The following is a 19,704-nucleotide window of genomic DNA, read 5'->3' on the forward strand; positions in this document are numbered from 1 at the left end:
GGCTCTATGGAGTCTTGTGGTCTCAGTGACTGGGTCTGATGTGTGGGTGGGCAGCCATGGGACATGGATAGAGGTGACAATGTTCTGATTTCGAGAGAGCCCAGTGGTGGATGGGAGTTCCCATTGTGGCACAGTGGAAACGAAGCCGATTAGTAACCGTGAGGTTGCAGGTTCGATCCCTGACTTCGCTCAGTGGGTTAAGGATCCAGTGTTGGCATGAGCTGTGATGTTGCAGACAAGGCTCAGATCCTGCATTGCTGCGGCTGTGGCATAGGCCAACAGCTGTAGCTCTGATTTCACCCCTAGCCTGGGAACCTCCATATGCTGCGGGTGTGGCCATTAAAAAAAAAAAAAAAAAAAAGGAGAGCCCAATGGTGGAGAAAAAGCCTTTGTTCTCAGGGTGGGGACAAGAATAGCCATGACGGTGTCCTGATCTCTTAGAGGGGATGTTCTTGGAGGTGATAGGCTCCGGTTCTCACGTCAGGGACAGGATTTGAGGTGACAGTCCTCTGGTCACGTGGCGGGATCCTAATGGGGGAGGCGCATGCTCCGTTCACGTGGTGGGGAAGCTAGCAATGGTGTGAATGAGCCGATCTCCTGGGGAGGATCGGTGAGGGGGGCTGTGTGGCAGTGGGGAGCGGGGGTGCTTCTGCCCACGGGGCAGCAGAGGGGCCAAGAGTCCAGCTCAGAAAAGCTCCTGGACCCATGCCTGTTCTTATCGAAGAGCAAAAGGCCTGTGAAGGTCCTTCCTGCAGACACTGCTCACACACACAGCTGTGGGGCCTCCCCTTCCCCCCCTCCCTCCCCTCAGCATCCTGCCGGAGAGACTGGCCACAGTGATTAAGTGTCGGATTTGATGGGGATCCTGTTAAGACACACACGCTTTTCTAATTCTGGCTAAATCGACACTGGTTTTGTCGATCCAGCTACGCAGGTCGAGTTTGCTGCTTCCAATTTCAGGTGATTTCCGTCTTGTCACTCTCTCCTTCCCCCTTAGCTCATCTAATCCTCGGGCTCTTCCAGCTGCCTGGTACCTCCTGTGAGGCATCCTGCTGCCTCCGAGGCTTGGCAATTAGAGACTCAGACTCCAGCAGGGAGGGCGGCTACGGATTATTACTGAGGAGGGAGCGCCTGAGTGCAGTGTCCATAGCAACCCTCCGGCTTTCACCTTTACCGGGAGAGAAGGAAGGCAAAGAAAGGCAGGGAGGCAGGGAGATGCCTGCCCTTTTGCATTATTCATATCAAAGTGCTGGGCACAGAAGGCCTTGGCTGCGGGCTTTGCCCAGTGAATGTTGGTGTGGGGAGAGGGGACTTTTTCTCATTGATGAGCAGTATCTTGGAGTGGAGATGTAGCTGGGAGCTTTGGTTTGGGATGCCCGCAGTGAGAGAGCAGGGAGGGAGAAGATGTGCTGAGCTGTGTTCCTGGATGCCTGAAAGCTCCTGAGATGCTGGCGCCTTGAAAGGACTACATCAGGGGACCCTGATTTGGTCCCGGCTTTGTCCTTAACTAAACATGTAAGCTTAGGCAAGTTACCTCCCATCTCTGCGAGGTCTTTTTCTCTTGCTAGTAAGGTGGGGACCTAAGCATCTCTGTGGTCCATTCCAGCTCTCTCAGGCCTGTTAGGCTGGCTCACTTGGGACAGATAATAGGGGAAGTATATTCTTTTCCAGTGATGGACAAATTCAAAGAACTCGCCAGACAGGAGCCACCTTTGCAAAATGTTCACAAAGGTGGATCCTGGCACCGGATGTAGGCTCCTGGTCTCCACGGAAGGGGGAAGAAACTTAAGGGCGCCTTCGGTGGTTCGAGATGGCCCTCCGCCTCCCAAGGTGCCCGGCGTGCAGAGCTATGTGCACTTACCACCAGCAGAGGTCGCCACACTCCTCGTAAATCCGCCGCAGGTTGCTGGGCCCCAGGTGGGTGAGCATCAGCGGGGGGCCTCAATCTCAGAGCCGGAGCTGGGCGCGGAGCTGCCCTTTACCTTCCCGCTTGAGCTGCCACTGGCCAACGGGAGTCTGGGGAAGGGCTGAAGGCGCCGGCTGGCTTAGAAGGCTCGCGCCCGGGTCACCAGCCAGGCTCTGGGGATCTGTCCTTCACTCTCAACTCTGACTGAAGGAGGGTGGTTCAGCAGGGGCCACAGAGTGTGCTGCCCCCCTCCGTGCCTGGGGCCTGGGGCTGCCCTGGTTCTGGGCCCTCTCTTGGGCAGCTTAGGGGCCGGCTCTGGGTTTGGGATGCCGTTAGAGATAATGTTTTTCTCAGAGCCTTTTGGGACTGGGACTAGGAGGCTGCCTTAATCAGTAAATCTTAATTGAGAGCATGCTCCATGCCAGGCACTGGGGATTCAGCAGTGGATAAGACAGACAGAAATGCCACCTGAATTTCTGGTTGGAGCCGGGAAGGGTGCCATCAACTACACTGCAGTGTGGGGCTGGGAGCCCACACACCCGCCCACCCAGGACAGGCCAGCCATGGGCTCTCTCCACTGACTTAGCCCTGAGCAGACAGGTCCCTAGGACCTGCCCCAACTCCAGGGATGAGAGTCAGATGCTGAGTATTGGCCAAGCAGGGTCTCCATGGGCTCTTCCTCACCCACCAAGGTCATCAAGGTCCTTGCACTTGCCTTATCTACCTAGGTAGCACTTTACAGTTTGCAAACTGTGTGCCCCTAGAACCAACTCTCTGTGAGCCTGGCAAGACATCATAGTGACAAGATGTTGGGGCCCTGTGCCCATTTTCCATGTATTCTTTCCAGATACTGTATCAGCACTTTTTATTTGTCCTTTGACCTCTCAAATAAATGTTCCCATCCGGACTGAATCATCTGGGCAAAACAGCAAGTTCTCACACCAAAGCCATGGAGAAAGGGTCAGGAGAAGCACTTTGAAATGTATCTCGATTGTCACAAAACAACCACCAAGAAAGGCATGACTGGGTCTAGATGTATAGGCTCAGGCTCATGCCATGTGGTCACTGGCAGGAAGGTGGCAGCCTTAAGGGAGATGGGTTGGATTTCCAGCCCAAGGCTGCTCCCAGCACCCCTGCCTGCCTGCCCCACTCTGTCTTCTCTCCATGGCCAAGGACTGGAATCGTCACCCTCCCTTTAGACAGGTCTCCATGGAGCTATTCTTTTAAAACCTACCCCCATCCCTTTTGTCAGAGGGGGTTTCATGGAGAACTTGGGCAGGCAGGAAGAATGCTTCCTCTGGAAGGGGAAGAAGCCCAGTGGCGGTGGCTGAGTGGGGAGGGTGACCTGCAAGTGGACAGTCCTCTTTGGCTCCATTGAGAACGAAAGCAAGCCATTTGCCTTCTCCAAAAGTTAACTCAGTTTCCCCATCTGTAGAATGGGGATTCTAATCTAACCCCACTGTTTTGTTGGGACCGCATATGCACAGATCAGGCCCTCAGTGAATGCACCAGGGCGTGAGATGTTGAGCTGTATGTCTCTTTTGTAGCAAGATGGAGACAAGGCTCAAAAGTTGTAGTTGTTTTCCAGCAAAGCAGGATCCTGGAGGAGATGGTATGAAGAGCTGTTGGTGGGTAGCCTGGAGGCAGGTGAGATGTGCTGTGGTTCTGTCTCATTTTTTTTTCTCCCCACTTTTTAGGGCCATACCCGAAGCATATGGAGGATCCCAGGCTAAGGGTCCAATTGGAGCTGTAGCTGCCAGCTTACACCACAGCCAGCAGTGTGGGATCTGAGCTGCGTCTGCAATCTACACCATGCTCTTGGCAATGCCGGATCCTTAACCCACTGAGCGAGGCCAGGGATTGAACCTGCAACCTCCTGGTTCCTAGTCGGATTCGTTTCCGCTGCGCCACAACGGGAACTCCCTGTCTCCCTTTTTCTGCTGTGGCTTGGGGAAGCATGGGTGGGGTTTAGTTAGGCGAGTCCTCACCTTGGGGTCTGGGTGTTCAGGGATTCAGAGAAAAGAATGGGTGAGAGACCTATGCTTACAGATTGGCACTCGTTGTGGCCAGCGGCGTAGGTAAGGGGAAGGCACTGTGTCCAGGGTCAGGGTGCCCTGAACTCTCACTCGTGCAGAAATTCACTCACTTCCTGACTCAACAATCAGGGTGTGGGGTGAGGTGCAGTGGGAGTGTGTATGTGTTTTACAGTTTACACCCCAGGCTCCTGTCACCAAGGAGCTTATGGTGTAAATTAAAAACAGGGGAGAAAAGGCATGTACACAGACGACGCCAATACAAAGCCAGAAGTGAAAAGTATCCCCAGAGAGGTACAAATAAAGTGCTAAAGGAATGCAGAAGAGGGAGATGATGGCAAATGAGGGAGAAGGAGCAGGAAGGAGGGCAGGAGTCTGGGAGGGCGTTGTGTGGAGGCAGCATTGTGCCCTCCTGAAATAACCCTTCCTGAAATTCTAGAAGGACTGGACACAGCGAGGGCTGGAGTGGCATTGCAGGCAGCACGAATGGAGACGAAAGAGCATGAGTCTAGGGGTGGGAAGCATCCAGGTTCAACTCCATGACTCACTGGCGATCCTGGGCAAGTCACTTCAACCTTTCTGCACTTTGGTTTATGGGAGTGAGAATGTCCAGGGTTGAGCAGTAGAACCTGCCTGGCTTGCCTTCCTGGCTACTAGGAGATGCACGTGGAGTACTTTATGTGAAAACAGTTGGGGAATTCTAAAGTCCTATGCAAACCCAGGGTTTAAAATAAAAAAACAAAACAAAACAAAAAACAAAACTCCATTGATTGATCCAGGAACAAAGCTTCTGGATAACAACACAAAAATGATCGAACCTGGGTGGGCTAATGAACCGTTCGGCCCAGTGCTGTCTCTGACCCAACCAGCCAGGGTCTGAGGGAGGCGTGGTTGATCTTTATGCTACGTCTGTCCCTGGAAGGTTAAGATAGCCCTTAAACACCACTAGCTTTCCTAAAAATTCCACTATTGTCTGTCATTGTGTCTAAACTCCATCTGTCTGTTTATCCATCCATCCATCACCTGCCCACCTACCTACCCACCCATCAATCCATCCATCCATGCACTCATCCATGCAGTCATCCATCCATCCATCCACTCATTCACCTATTTATCCATCAGTCCGATAAACCTATACTGAGTATATCCATGGCCAGATACCCTGCTCAGTGCTAAGGATACAGAAAGAAATTGGACCCCTTCTCTGTGCTCAAGAAGTCCACAGCTTCGTGGGAAAGACAGTCATATAAACCACGTCATTATTTTTCTTACTTTTTTTTTTTTTTCTTTTTAAGGCCACACCCACGGCATATGAAGTTTCCCAGGCCAGAGGTCAAATCAGAGCTACAGCTGCTGGCCTATGCCACAGCCACAGCAACGCAGGATCTGAGCTGTATCTGCAACCTACACCACAGCCCACGGCAATGCCGGATCCTTAGCCCACTGAGTGAGGCCAGGGATTGAACCTGCAACCTCCTCATGGTTCCTAGTCAGATTCGTTTTTGCTGCACCATGATGGGAACTCCACTTTTCTTAAGCCCATTTTCAATCAGCCCTGCGTTTGAGGGTAACAAATTCCACAGGCCATAGATTGTATGATTTTAAAGCTGAGTGATCTTAGAGAAATCATCTATCTCACTTCACTGATGGGGAAATTGTGGTTATTATTTACTGTGGAAAGTGTTATGACTTCCTCTTATTTGCCTCCAATTCATCTCTCCAAGATTTCAAGTTCTGTTCAGTTTAGTTTAGTTCAATGAATCTTTATCAAGCATCTATTATGTGCCAGGTTCTGTGCAAGAGCTGTAGATCCAGGGATGGAGAAAACATCATTCCTGCCCTTAAAGAGGTCACAGTCTAGGGGGACAAGAACACATGAAGAGGTGACAGCTATACTGTTTGATAAAGACGGGGGTACTGCACATACAGAAGAAGGGTCTGCTCTGGATTTGGGGAGCTTGGGAGAGACTTCCCGGAAAGAAGACCTGTGAGCCCAGTCTTGAAGGGCAGAATGCAATGCGTTAGATGAAGAAGTGTGGGAAGGGCATGCCAGGCAGAAGGAATAGCATGGGTAAAGGCATGGAGATATGATACAGGGTGGCTTATTGGATGAACTATAAGAAGCGAGTATTTTGGGGGGAGTTCCCACTGTGGCTTAGTGGAAACAAATCTGACTATCATCCATGAGGTTGAGGGTTCATTCCCTGGCCTCGCTCAGTGGGTTAATGATCCGGCATTGCCATGAGCTGTGGTGTAGGTTGAAGATGCAGCTCAGGTCTATTGTTGCTGTGGCTGTGGTGTTGACTGGAGGCTACAGCTCTGATTCAACCCCTAGCCTGGGAACTTCCATATGCGGCGAGTGCGGCCCTAAAAAGAAAAAAAAAAAAAAAAAAAAAAGCAAGTATTTTGGGGCCTTAAAGAGGGAAGTGGTGAGGAGTTCCCGTCGTGGCGCAGTGGTTAACGAATCTGACTAGGAACCATGAGCATGCGAGTTCAATCCCTGGCCTTGTTCAGTGGGTTAAGGATCCGGCGTTGCCATGAGCTATGGTGTAGGTTGCAGATGCAGCTCGGATCCCGTGTTGCCATGGCTCTGGTGTAGGTCGGCGCCTACAGCTCCGATTGGACCCCTAGCCTGGGAACCTCCATATGCCGAGGAAGCGGCCTAGTAAAGGCAAACACACACACACACACACACACACACACAAAGAGGGAAGTGGTGAGAAGTGAATGTGGAAAGGAGGGCAGGGGCAGAGCAACAGCACACCTGATGTGGAGCTGGTGTGTCTGAAGGCCACTTTTACCTTACTGGGTTTGGTGAACCTGTCCTTGTTCACTTTCTCTGTACTCTCTGGAATGAGAAACTACACCACACCCCCTCAGCCTTCATCTTGACAGACTTAAGAGGCCTGATTTGCTTGAGGGAAGAGTCCCTTCTTCAAGGTGTGGACTTGGACATGAAGGAAAACGTCAGCCCTGATTTGTGGGGTTTGCCCATTCCTGTGGTGTAAACACTGTCATCACTGGTGATTTCAAACTATCAACGTGACAGCTCTGGTCATAGAGCTGGGAAGAGATACGCACCATTGTCTTTTTTTTTTTTTTTTTTTGCTTTTTAGGGCTGCACCTGTGGCAGGTGGAGGTTGGGTTGAATTGGAGCTGTAGTTGCTGACCTACGCCACAGCCACAGCAATGCAGGAGCCAAGCCCTGTCTGTGACCTACACCACAGCTCATGGCAATGTCAGATCCTTAACCCATAGAGTGAGGTCAGGGATCGAACCCACAACCTCATGGTTCCTAGTCAGATTCGTGTCTGCTGAGCCACGAAGGGAACTTCACATCACTGTCTTTTATGAGCCAGTACCAGCCAGCTCCAGCACACCAGCTTCCGGGCTGCATGTGTAGTCTGGTGAGATAGTCCACTCATACTGACTTGCAGGATGTAGGGGCCCTTATCACTCCCATTTTATGGAGTGGGAAGCTGAGGCTCAGAAGGCCACACAGCCACTGCCAGTAGGAGAGGGGCTCCAGCTGGGCAGTCTGACTCCAGAGCCCCACATGTTACCATGACACCATTCTCTTCCTATTCTAACAGGGTAGTTGTATCAAGGGGCGTGAGCTGCATCAGTGGCATGAGCTGTCAAGCTCCAGCCCTTTTCTAGATGAGTCTCTAATCAACCTTTGGCTCTGGTAGATAATCCTCCCCAGGTGTTTCTCATCCCAATCCATGTGAGCACAACATACTGAGCTCCCAGTTCCCACTGGATCCAGCTGGAAGGGCCAGGGGATCTGGGGGCAGGAGGCTGGCTCAAAAGGGTAAACTGAGAAGAAGACAGGTATTGGTGGTGGAGCGGGCACAGAAATACCCAGACCTGGAATCTGTCCTTAAACATGGATTTTCCACAGCCCAGATGCTGCATCCAGCAGAGAGGAGTAATACTGGCAGCACATTTCTGCTGCTGACAACACAGTACTGATAATTTATTAGGAAATCATTGAGCCTAAGGATATGATCTGAAGCCTTAACCAAATAGGTGGCTCTTTTTAGGGATGGAAGGAGGAGAACCAAGAAGACAGAAGGGAAGGGGAGGGAAGGCAGGGAATGCTCGAGGGTGTGGGGTGTGGGGGGGTACTTGAGGGCCAGCATGGGCGTGGGAGGATATATAAGACCCCAGGCTTGTGTCTGAGCCCCAGAGCTATGACTTATAGTGCCAGGGGTGTGACCCTGTCACTGATAATAATAACAATAATCAAGATTATCTTATGTCATAATTACGTGGCTTTCAAGTAGTCCTTAGCTCTCAGGCATTAGGGCTGATAGAGGATTGGAGAGGTGAGAACTGGCATACAGAGGATAGCCTGGGCTCCTCTGGGGGGAGCTTTGCCCTTCCATGACCTGGCCACTTGGCGCTCACCATTCAGGAGAGCTGCTTTAGAACCTCACTGCATGTGTGCACGTGTGTGCATGTTTGTGGGCCAGGGAGTGCACACCTATGTACACGTCGTGTGCACTTGCATATGCGTATCTTTCCTCCTCTTTCCCCTTCCTACCAGAGGCCAAGGGGTGATGGGAGACACAGGAGATATGCAGGAAGACGCTGCCCCCTAAAGCCCCAGGTGTGCCTGGGGAATCTCATCACGGCCCCCTCCTCACTGACCCGTGGGTCTGCTGCACTTAGAAATGGAAATGAATTCAGCTGGGGCCCCATCTCTTTTGGAACGCCCTTTGCACACAGTGGGAGCTTAATAAATACTTGATGATGGCTCTGAACCTGGGAAGCCAGCAGCTGTTCCCAGCTCTGACTCTCAGAGCTGCTTGGGACAGGTCAGGTGGGGTGTGACCACAGGGGGGTTTCAGTCTTCCTGCCAGACCCTCCTGTGACTCCAAGTCTGCCAGAGTCACAGTCCACGTCACACATCGTGCTTTGGGGAGGCCGGTTCTTCCTCCACAGCCTCTCTCTGGCTCGTTCTCATCCATCGTTTGAGCAACATTTATGGAGCAACCACTCTGCCCTGAACATCATCATGGAATGGCATCCTGGGAGATGGTATGGGAACTGCGGGGTCAGACTGACCCGGGTTGGAATTCTAGCAGCCTTAATTACAAACAGGGTGACAGCTGGCAAATTACATATCTGTGCCTGAGTGATTTTTTTAAAAACGGGTTTCATCTGTAAAAGGAGAGTGATGACATCATCTTCATAGGGTTGATGTGAGGCTTAGAAATAACAGATGCTCCTGCTCACGTACTGCAGGCAGTTCAGTCAGTGAGCTTGTCTACCTGGAGTCAGTTGGATGTGGATGCCCTCTGCTTCTGTGACCTTGAGGTTGTTGCTCAGTATCTCTGAGCATCAGTTGGTGAAATGGCAACACGATGCCCACCTCCGTGGGTGTCTGGAGGTTGTAGCTGGATAATATGTGTGAAACAACCTATGGCAGACCCTGGCCATTAATAACTGTCTTCCTGCCTTTTGACCCCTTATCCGGGTGCATAGCGCCCCTCCGTAGGACGACCTCGGCTCCTCCTCCCCGCCCCCCGCCCCCTCGTGCGCTTACATCCCGGATCGCCGTGGGCTGCCGGGTTTCTGCCATACCTGTCAGAGGAAAGAGGGCAGCCGCTCAGCTCCAGGGTGGCGAGCGGAAACTACAGTTCCCAGCCCTCGCTGCGCTGCCGCCAGGGCAGGGAGCGGAGCGCGGCAGGCCCCTCCTCCGGGGAGGAGCCTATGCTGGGGGGCGGAGTTAGGAGGTGGTTGGAGAGTTAAGCCAAGCCAATGAGACCAGCTGCTAATAAGTGGGCTTGGCTTACCCTATAACAGTGGCAGGAGGAGGAGAGCGAAGCTATTGAGCCAGCGAGGAGTGAAGCTGAGCCTGGCCTCACACGCTCCTGGAGGACCACCTCCTGAGACAGAGTTCTTTTTCCCCCTTCTTCTTCTTTCTCCAAGCGCCCCTCCTGCTCTCCCTCCGTGCCCAGTACAATGCATTCTTGAGTGGCAGCGTCTGGACTCCAGGCAGCCCCAGAGAACCGAAGCAAGCCAAAGAGAGAGGGCTGGAGCCAAGACACTCTGGTGGGGGAGCTTGGATGCCTGGCTTTCTTTGAGGACATCTTTGGAGCAAGGGTGGCTTTGGGGTGGGGGGCTGTGCTGCAGGAAATCCAGCCAGGCCCCAAGATGGACACTTCTGGGCACTTCCATGACTCCGGGGTGGGAGACCTGGATGAAGACCCCAAGTGCCCCTGTCCATCCTCCGGGGATGAGCAGCAACAACAGCAGCCGCCGCCGCCGCCACCGCCGCCGGCACCACCAGCAGCCCCCCAGCAGCCCCCGGGACCCCCGTTGCAGCCTCAGCCTCTGCAGCTTCAGCAGCAGCAGCAGCAACAGCAGCAGCAGCCACCGCATCCCCTGTCTCAGCTCGCCCAACTCCAGAGCCAGCCCGTTCATCCCGGCCTGCTACACTCCTCTCCCACTGCTTTCAGGGCACCCCCTTCGTCCAACTCCACCGCCATCCTCCACCCTTCCTCCAGGCAAGGCAGCCAGCTCAATCTCAATGACCACTTGCTTGGCCACTCTCCAAGTTCCACAGCCACAAGTGGGCCTGGTGGAGGCGGCCGGCACCGGCAGGCCAGCCCCCTGGTGCACCGGCGGGACAGCAACCCCTTCACGGAGATCGCCATGAGCTCCTGCAAGTACAGCGGTGGGGTCATGAAGCCCCTCAGCCGCCTCAGCGCCTCCCGGAGGAACCTCATTGAGGCTGAGCCTGAGGGCCAACCCCTCCAGCTCTTCAGCCCCAGCAACCCCCCCGAGATCATCATCTCCTCCCGGGAGGACAACCATGCCCATCAGACCCTGCTCCACCACCCCAACGCCACCCACAACCACCAGCATGCCGGCACCACTGCCAGCAGCACCACCTTCCCCAAAGCCAACAAGCGGAAAAACCAAAACATTGGCTATAAGCTGGGACACAGGAGGGCCCTGTTTGAAAAGAGGAAGCGACTGAGTGACTATGCTCTGATTTTTGGGATGTTTGGAATTGTTGTTATGGTGATAGAGACCGAGCTCTCTTGGGGTTTGTACTCAAAGGTAGGGGCTGCAGTTTCTCTTTATACCTTGAACAAAAGGCATATGTAGGTAGAGAGAGAGAGAGAGAAATGAGAGATGAGAGAGATCGGGGGAGAGAGAGAGATGGTGGTGGTGGTGGTGGTGGTGGTGGGGAGAGGCATTGGCTCCGTTATATTGAACACTCAACTTCCCATGGTTTTCCTGCTTAATCCTGGGAGAATTCATTCCTTGCTTTCTTGGGGGGGGGGGCGGACACCCCACACGCTGTGTCTCATTTGCAGACTCTGTGTTAGGGAGGATTAAAGAATCCCTTCTGAGAAATCATCTTTCCTCCCGGCTCACTCGTACTAAAGCATAACCCAGCAGCTTAACGCACCAATTAATTACACTCTGCCTTGATGTGCTTGCCAGTTCTGTGACTTCCCCTCCTCTCCTCCCCTCCCCTGCTCCACTCCATTTTCCCCGAGGATAAAAAAGAAATAAATGTCTGGGGAGGGGGTGGGGATTCCATGCCAGCCCCTTCTCTGTCTTCTCCTTCTCTTCCCAAGTTTCTGTTTCCCTCCTCCTTCCTGAGAGACTTAGGGCAAAAGAGAAAAGCACCCGTGACTCCAGTCTCCTGGGGGCATGGGGTAAAAATACAGGCTGAGGAAATCAGCGACTCTTTCCCTTAGGAAAGAGGACTCAGAATAAACCTGCTGCTGCCTCGTAAACATCCCCTGATAAAAATGGCTACAGGTGTTACCCAGGCAGAGCAGATGGGCGCCACCTTGGCCTCAGCTGGGGGTGGGGGTAGTGCCTCCCCCTCGGATGGCATGACAGGGCTTCCTGGGCGTCCCCGAGAGCCTGCGCCCCCGGCTCAGCCCCAGTTCTCCCCTCCCACCCCAACTCTTTCTTCTGGGGATAAATAAGGATGAGTGTGTGCGCGAGTGTGTGAGTGCGCTCCCCGATGGAGAACGGCGGCACCAGCTTTAGCGGGGGAGCTGGCCCCACTGCTCCAGCCTCGGTCCAGTCTCAAGACGAAGGAGGGGGTTTCCCTTCCAGAGGGGGCTTGGAAATCGCGTCCTCCAAGGGAGTGGGGCTTGAGGAAGGTGGGTTTCTGTTGAAGCTCTGCTGGCTGGGAGCCCTCCTGCTGTGAGCTGGGAGGCTTGGAGACCTGGGGAGTTACTGGGCAAGTGGATTTTTTTCCCACTCTACACTTCACCCCTGATTTGTTGGTGTGTGTGTGTGCATGCTTGTTGCTGCTTGCATTTCTCTACTTACTTGTCATTTTGGGCAGGGGGTGGCTGGGCTGGCCAGCGGGTAGCTGGGAGGGGTTCAGCTGTTGGAGGTTTCAAATAGAGCTTGTTTCAGGCTGGGCACAGCTGCTGCGAGACTGTCACATTCCTTGTTGAAATCCAGCCGCAAAAACCTAGGAGGTGCTGATCGGATTTCCCCCATTCCCAGCCTTTGGCTCACTCGCTCCAGCAGGGGATGGGCCGATGTACCCGCTTGGGGAAGGGGTGGGGCAGACCTGTCAGACGACCTGAAGAGCCAGGATCAAGACTTCCAGGCGGAGGGTCCCCCAGGCACCTGGCTGCTCCGAGAGGACTGCTTCAGCCCAGGGCAGCTCCTGGAAGCTGCCTTCCTGGAAATAGCTCCAGGATTTCAGCCCCTCAGTGAGCCAGAGCGAGCGGGGTTTCCCCTGGAATCGCAGCTCACTTAGTCATTCCCTGTAATGAGCCTCGGAATCTGTGGGTCTTTCTGCTCGCATCCTTCTCCCGCTGAGCGCTCCAGGAGCGGGGGGCCACCAGCCTCGGCAGGCCTGGCAGCCGCCCTAGGTACGACCCCAGCTCCCTCCAGGCACCCTCTGGGGACCAGGAGCCCATGCTGGGGAAACAGATGAAGGTCCAAGCGCCGGGGGTGGGGTGGGGAGAAGGGGCAGGACCAGTTCCCTCTCTTTCAGTGAACCGGCTGGTCAGATCTCTTTAGGGAAGGCCCTTCCCAGAGACAGCCCCTGGGGGTGGGAATGGTCTACGCACATTTGTCTTAATGCCGTGGGAGGGTTGCTGCTGGGCAGGAAAGGACCGGGAGCAGGTGCCTCCCTAATGGGGAATTCAGGGAAAGGGGCTTTCCTAGAGCCAGAGAAAGCGGACTCTGATGGGAAGGAAGGGAGAGGTGAGCCAGGGGGCCAGGCTTCACCTAATTTTAAATTGATGACCCTCTGGCTGATGGAAGCATGGAGGGGGCAGCCATGGGGAAAATCCTGCTTGCCTCAGCTTGTGAGGGGGCCACTTCCTGTGCACTTGGGGTGGGTACTGGTTGTGATGAGCAGGGCTCGCTTTAACCGGCTCCCCTGCTCCCCCGCCCTTCCATCATCTATCCACCTTGACACTGACTCATCATGAAACGAGTATTTTCTGGGTGTCAGGAGGGCATAGGGCAGCTCTCCCCTCTTCTCTCCTGGAGGCACGCAGGATCGTTTTAAAGACTCAGACCAGAGTTTGAAGCCCAGCTCTGCCACCTCCAGTGTGTGATCTTGGACAAGCCATGTAGCTTCTGCCAGCCTGTCTCCCCCACTGTCAAGGGAGTGAGTGTAAGGCACTCCATAAGGACCTCTTGTTATTGTTTCTATGACGAGGAGAGGAAAGGAGATGTCCTTTTCCTCTGTTAATTGACCTCTGGCTCCAGAATTAGTTGGGGCCTTGATAGCTTGGGAAGTAAGACTTGACAGTGGAGAGAAAAGTTGTATCTTGGAGGCGAGCCGTTCTGAGAAGGGACTGGGTCTGCTGACGGGAAACCACCTGTAAACATGGGTCTGTTGTGGGGCAGATGAACATCCGATCCCCAGCCTTGCAGACAAAATGGACTCTGTTGTGACAAGAGGGTTCATGTCAGAAAGAAGAGTCATTAGCTGGGGGCGGGGACCCAGAGGCATTCTGAGGACCCTGGGGAGAGATGGGTGATGGTCTCTTTTGCTGGAGAGCTCTGTGTATCTGATTGGCTTTGCTGACCCGTCTGGAAACTGGAGGATGGACGGGGTGGCCTCAGGCACCCCACCCCGATTGGGTGGCTCTGCACTGATGGTGGCAGTTCTCCCTCAAAGGTCATGGGGAGAGGGACACACTTTTTCTCCCCAAGTGATGACTGCTAACCTCGTGCCTGAGCAGAAGTTCTCTGCTCCTTGCTCTGCCGTGACCTTCCTGTCTGCCCGTCTTGGCGGATGTCTCTCCCTGGGGGAGGAATTCACCACCCAGGCCTGGCTCTCTTGAGAAGGAACATGGCATGTCCTCTGAGCAGAGTCAGTTCATGCAAAAGGAAGCCAGCTGGGGGAGAGAAGAAATCTGGCCCAAATGGTCCCAGGCTCCCCTCTCACAAGCCACAGGTGATGATAGGGGATGGAGGATGGGCCGAGGTGGGGCTCAGGCAACAGGAGGGCTGTTTGTGATCATGTCCAAGGCCATGGCTCCTGATGGTCCTGGCTTAGCCCTGTGCCAAACCAGGGTCCTGGTGTTTTCTTTTTCTTTTTTTTTGCTTTTCAGGGCGGCCCCCGTGGCATATGGAGCTTCCCAGGTTAGGGGTCCAGTGAACTGTAGCCACCGGCCTACGCCACAGCCACAGCAAATGTCAGATTTAAGCCGCATCTGTGACCTACACCGAAGCTCATGGCAACACCGGATCCTTAACCCACTGAGCAAGGCCAGGGATTGAACTTGTGTCCTCATGGATGTGAGTTGGATTCGTTTGTGCTGAGCCACAATGAGAACTCCCTCCAGGTGTTTTCTTTAGCGATAGATTTACCATCAAGGGCTTAGCCACCAAGATGGGGCCAGGTCTAGAGGTTGAGGAGTCTTGGTGACGTTGTGTCTGTCGCACTGGGGCTGGTCGGGATGAAGGCGTGAGGATTCGGGGAGCCCTTGGTGTGCTGTGTATTCTTCCAGAGCTGGTTTGGGGCACACCCACTCTGTTGTCTCACACTGCCGGCTGTGCTCTCTCCACTGGGTCTGGAGAGAGTTGGGGGTGGGCAAGCCCCCCACCCCCGACCTTGCCATCCTGCTGGTGGCTGAGCCAGTGCCTCCATCCAGCTGGCAAGTCATCGGTGGGCCTTGTTTCTCAGGGATCTCAGGCATCGGGCTGTGGGGTCAGCCTGGGGGAGACTGGGAAATGCTGGGGCAGCAGGGTGGCTCTCTGTTTCCACCAGTTCAGCACGACCTCAAACCACTTCCCCACCCCCGGCCTCATGGTCCATCTGAGTGTCACCTCCCAGGCTGAGCCGATCCTCTGCCCCCGTTCTGCCCCGCTCCTGCCCTCACCACCAACTTCCTGCTTCTTTGCTCTTCCCGCTGCCCCTGGGGGCCTTGTTGCTGGGGTCACCCAGGCTGCGGGCGGAGGGCGCCCAGCGGGTCTGCCAGGCTTCCCCGGGCCACCCTGTCTCCTCTTCTGTGTGGTTCCTTTCTAGTTACTCTTCTTTCCTCAGACCACCTTGCAGGAGGCCACCCTGGAAAGGGCAGCCTTCTCTGTATGCTCTGGGGAGCTCTGCCCTGGCCATTCGAAGAGGGTGGGGTCCCTTAGGGCCAACTTGTGTCTCTTGGCTGGCCTCCCAGAGGTCCACCCCCAGCTTCCTGTCTGGATGCTTGAGTGGGATCACTGGTCCCGGCTCTCCTGTTCCCCTGTCCTCTCTGGTCAGGGAGGTTTTGTCTGCGGAAGGGTACAGCAGCACCCGGGGCTCTGCTGGGCGAATGGTCTACACCTCCCACCAGACCTGGGAGCTGCTTTGGGGGAGGTGGGTGGCCTTGGGGGGATGTCCTGATGTTTGGGAGCAGATGCCTCAGGGCACTAGTATGTGTGGTTTCAAGCCTGTCGGGAAAGCAGGCATTGAGCCTCCTAGTGGGATGACCCTGCAGGACAGGGTTGCAGAAGGCAGGAGACTCTTTATAAGCCATTGGCTGGAGGCGGGAGCCTGGGAGTCAGCTACCGAGGCCCCAGGCATATATTTTATCATCACAGGTCACACCGAGTGTCTTGGCTCCAGAGAGGCTCTGGGAGCATGAAAACAAGCCCCTTCTCCCACCCAGGGTGGTGGCAATTCTATTTATAACCTGTGTGGACAGTCTGTAAATGAGTCAAACATTTGTAACCCACAGAAGGGACAGCTAACTTTTATATATGCTTCTCCTTTGCGTGTCATGCCACTATTTATAACTGTCCCGGGGGAAAGACTTCATAATACATCCGGACTTCCCTTCCCCACGGGCAGCGCTCCCCGCTGCTCCAGCCCTGGCATGGTCGCTGGGGCACTTATCGGCTGCACAGGCTAATTAAGAAGCTAGTGCATGGCCTTGTGTTTCCCATAGTGAGTGTGCGCGGGAAGGGGGATTTGTGAGGCCAGGGTGCAAAGATCTGCTCTCAAAAATGCAAAGAAAAACAAAATGAAAAGGAATTGGAGTAACCTCTGTGGTGAAGCCAAGACCCAGAAAAGGATGTAAAATCAGAATTGAGAGCTGGGGTGGTGGTGCAGTGTTTTTTTTTTTTTTTTTTTTTAATTAATGATTTTTTTCCCCCATTATAGCTGGTTTACAGTGTTCTGTCATTTTTCTCCTGTACAGCAAGGTGACCCAGTCACACAGACACATACACATTCTTATGTTGCAGTTTTTTGTAAAGCACATTTGGGGAAAGAAAACAAGTGAGAGAGAGCGAGCACTGGGGGTCGTGAGGGGCGGCTGCGTGGCGATGATACAGACCTGGACGTTTGTTCCTTTGACGCTGTTTTTCTTCTCTTTCTTTGAAAACCCCAAAGACAGAGAGAGAGAGGGAGAGAGGGAGAAGGAAGCCTTCTATTCCTCTTTCAATAATGAGGGTGGGGAATTCTAAGAGAGTGCTGTTCTCCGGAGCTGTGGGGAGGAAAATTCTAGTGCCTTTTTTCCTGGGGTGGAAAGTCCGGAGGAGGCTGATGGGTTTTGGGGTGCCCCTCCCCCAACCTTGTCATTCCACCCCCAGGGGCTCAGCTGGGATCGAGAGAGCAAGGAGGGAAGGGGGAGCCGGGGGCAGGGACCACCCTGCCTCATGCCTGGCCTGGTGCCGCCTTGGCCATGAATGCAGCTGGGTGGCGGGAGACAGGGAGGCAGGGACCGTTGGTGTGGCCCTGGGCGGGCTTTGCTCTTGAGAGTCCTGGATGTGGGGGGTGGTCATGGCCCCCTTTGCAGATGAAGCCACCCAGCCAAGCTGACACTGCCAGTGGGTGGCGGTCCTGGAGTAAGAACCCCGGCCTGTGGGACTCCCAAGTTAGGCCTTTTCTTTTGCCTGCTGCTGCTGGAGAAATTGCTTATCATTCTTGAGACAAATCAAGGTTTGTGGGCCTGGGATGCAAAATGTTGGGATGGGAGGAACTTTCTGCAGAGAGAGGCAGGCGGCGGCTTGATGGAGGATGGGAGATACAAGGGCAGGTACCCAGAGCAGATGGGGTGGGGGTGGGGCGGCCAGGACAAGGCGTGGGGACCCTGGGTGCAGCCTGGGTCCTGGGTGGGATGTGACCAGGCCTCCCCTGAAGGTCTGGTAACAGTGCCCAGGGGTGATGCTGGCAAAGCTGAGAGGGTGGCAGGTGTGGGAATGAGAGACAGGAGCCCATGCTGGGAAGGCCTGGATTGGCGGGCTCCAGTGGCAGCCCTGCAGCACGTGCCCAGCCCCTGAGAGCCAGCAGGCTGGAGCACTTCCGCCACAGCCCCCTGGCCTCTCGGTCTCTCCCCCTTGTCCTCCCCCTGCCCCTCCGGCCCCCTCCTCCAGTACTGGCTAAGGCTCCTGCCTGGGGTGACCCACGTGGGCTCGGCATCTTACATCCTACAAGGTGGTTCCAGGTTTCTTGTCCCTCAGGGTACCCGTTGCAGCCCCAGGAGTCATTCTAGTCTGAAGTAGTTACAGATGAGAAAGCTGAGCTGCATCAGGGTTGAGTGGCTCACTCCCAGTGCCTGGGAAGGAGAGATGATTCTAGAACCCGAGCTCAGATCTCCAGCGCCCAGCTTGTCTCTCTGTCCCCAACCCCACCACAAACCTCTGCTGGGGATTGGAGTGAGGGAAGCTTCACGGGCTTCTCCATCCCTGCTTCTAGAACTTACTTCTTCATCTTTGAGTCCCAGTTGCCTACTTCCCTGAGGGGAGGCTTCATGTAGCCCCGTCAGTGGCAGTTAGTGTTACTGAAAGGCCTGTCCTTGCTTTGAAGGGGCCCTGAGGAGGTGCGGCCACCTCCTGCTTCTGGTTTGCTGTGTGGCCTTTGTCAAGTCCCTGGGCCTCTCTGGGTCTTTGTTTCTCTGGCTTAAAAATGAGAGCTGGGCTGTGAGGCCCCACTCCCTTCCTGCTCTAGAGCTGTCTGATTCCACCTAAGGTGCATTTCTGTCCATTGCCAAGATAGCAAACTGTAGCCCTCCAGCTCCTGTTCTCATGGGGTGTCGGGCCTACACCCAGGCTCCGTCCCCCCAGGCTGGGCTGCAGTTTCTGCTAGAGGTGTTGGGAGCCCTGAGGAAGAAGGCAGTCTTGCGGGATGTTGGAAGGCTCCCTGCAGGAGGTTGGTGGCTCCTGAAGGATTAGACAGACCAAGACGGCAGGGTCACGGACAGGGCGTCTTTCTGAGAGTGAGAACTTTGGCGGCAGGGGTAGGGGTGGCGGTCGGGGGGTGGTTGGGGGTGGGGGAGGGTGTGGAGCGAGGAGAGCACAGACCTGGGGCAGCTTGGAGTTCTCACATGTGGTGTCTCCAGGGGCAGGTAGGGAGGAGAAGGAAGCCTGGGATTGGATATTTAGTTGATAACTGTAATTGCTAGGGGCTCAGAGTCCGGCACCCTCAGGTCCCGAAGACCCGCTGCTTTTCCTTTTTCAAAGGCCATGCCGACTGGCAGAGCTAGCCTGGCACGGCATCTGTGGCTGTGGGCTGTGGGTTGGCACCCAGACTCTGGGTTTGCAGCGTGCTAGTGGTGGGTCCTCAGGGTGTTTACTGAGCCTGGAGCCTGTTTCTCAGATGTTCAGAGGGACTCACAGCCTCTGCCTGTAGCATAGCGCCCAGATCAGAGCCAGGCATACATGGAGACTTGACGTCCGCCAGCTCTTGCTTTTATGGGAGCAGTGATTAAAGAGGCTCCTGTGAGCCCAGAGCCACCCAGGAGGCCGTGGAGGGCACAGGTGTGCGTGTCATTCTCCACACAGGTGGCTGTCAAAAGAGGCTCCCGGAGAGGTGACACATGCGGGACATGCCCCCTTTCTTCCAAAATCAAGTGGCCTCCCCTTGGGTCCTGTTTCTGGCTGGGTCCCTGTGGGGCCAAGTCTGCACAAGGAAGAGGGAAGCAGGGTGTTCCCTGGAAGGTGGAGCTGTGGGGGCAGCCTGGCCTGGGCTCCTGGAGCCTTTTTACCTCGTGGGACCCAGTTATTCTACACTCAGCGTCAGCGATCTGTGGCCTGGGCACAGCTTGTTGGGTGTGGACCTGCAAATCGGACAGGTGGAGAGAGAACAAAAATAAGCCCAGGGAGCCAGGCCAGAGGCTGAGAGGCCCGGAGGAAGGTCAGGGGGACACGCGATGACCAGGCAGAATGAGGCAGGGAGCACAAGATGACAGGGGAGGGCCAGCCCGGCGGCTGTCAGAACCGGGAAAGAAAGGAAATGCTTATGCTTCCCTGATGTGTCTTCTAGAGAACACAGTTTTGGAGTTCCCATCGTGGCTCAGCGAGAACGAATCTGACTCGTGTCCATGA

General features: G+C 54.8%; 1 protein-coding gene across 9 annotated transcripts in view; it reads left to right on the forward strand.

Moving 5' to 3' along the window:
* KCNN3 (potassium calcium-activated channel subfamily N member 3) overlaps positions 1-19,704 on the forward strand; it is a 195,417-nt gene that overhangs the window by 6,312 nt on the left and 169,401 nt on the right. For 2 of the 9 annotated variants that reach the window (XR_014842856.1, XM_021088689.2), the window contains exon 1: positions 9,778-11,016. The exons of 4 other annotated variants lie outside the window; for them this stretch is intronic. Coding sequence is in view for 2 of the 5 variants with exons in the window: in XM_021088689.2 (XP_020944348.1) it covers positions 10,105-11,016 (912 nt within the window). In the remaining 3 variants the exon portion in view is untranslated. 9 annotated transcript variants of the gene reach the window in all.

This window comes from Sus scrofa, chromosome 4, assembly GCF_054392235.1.
Source record: "Sus scrofa isolate SSC_HxYL_T2T_F1_AM1 chromosome 4, Sscrofa_HxYL_maternal_Yorkshire_Landrace_v2.0, whole genome shotgun sequence".
Classification (NCBI taxonomy): Eukaryota; Metazoa; Chordata; class Mammalia; order Artiodactyla; family Suidae; genus Sus; species Sus scrofa.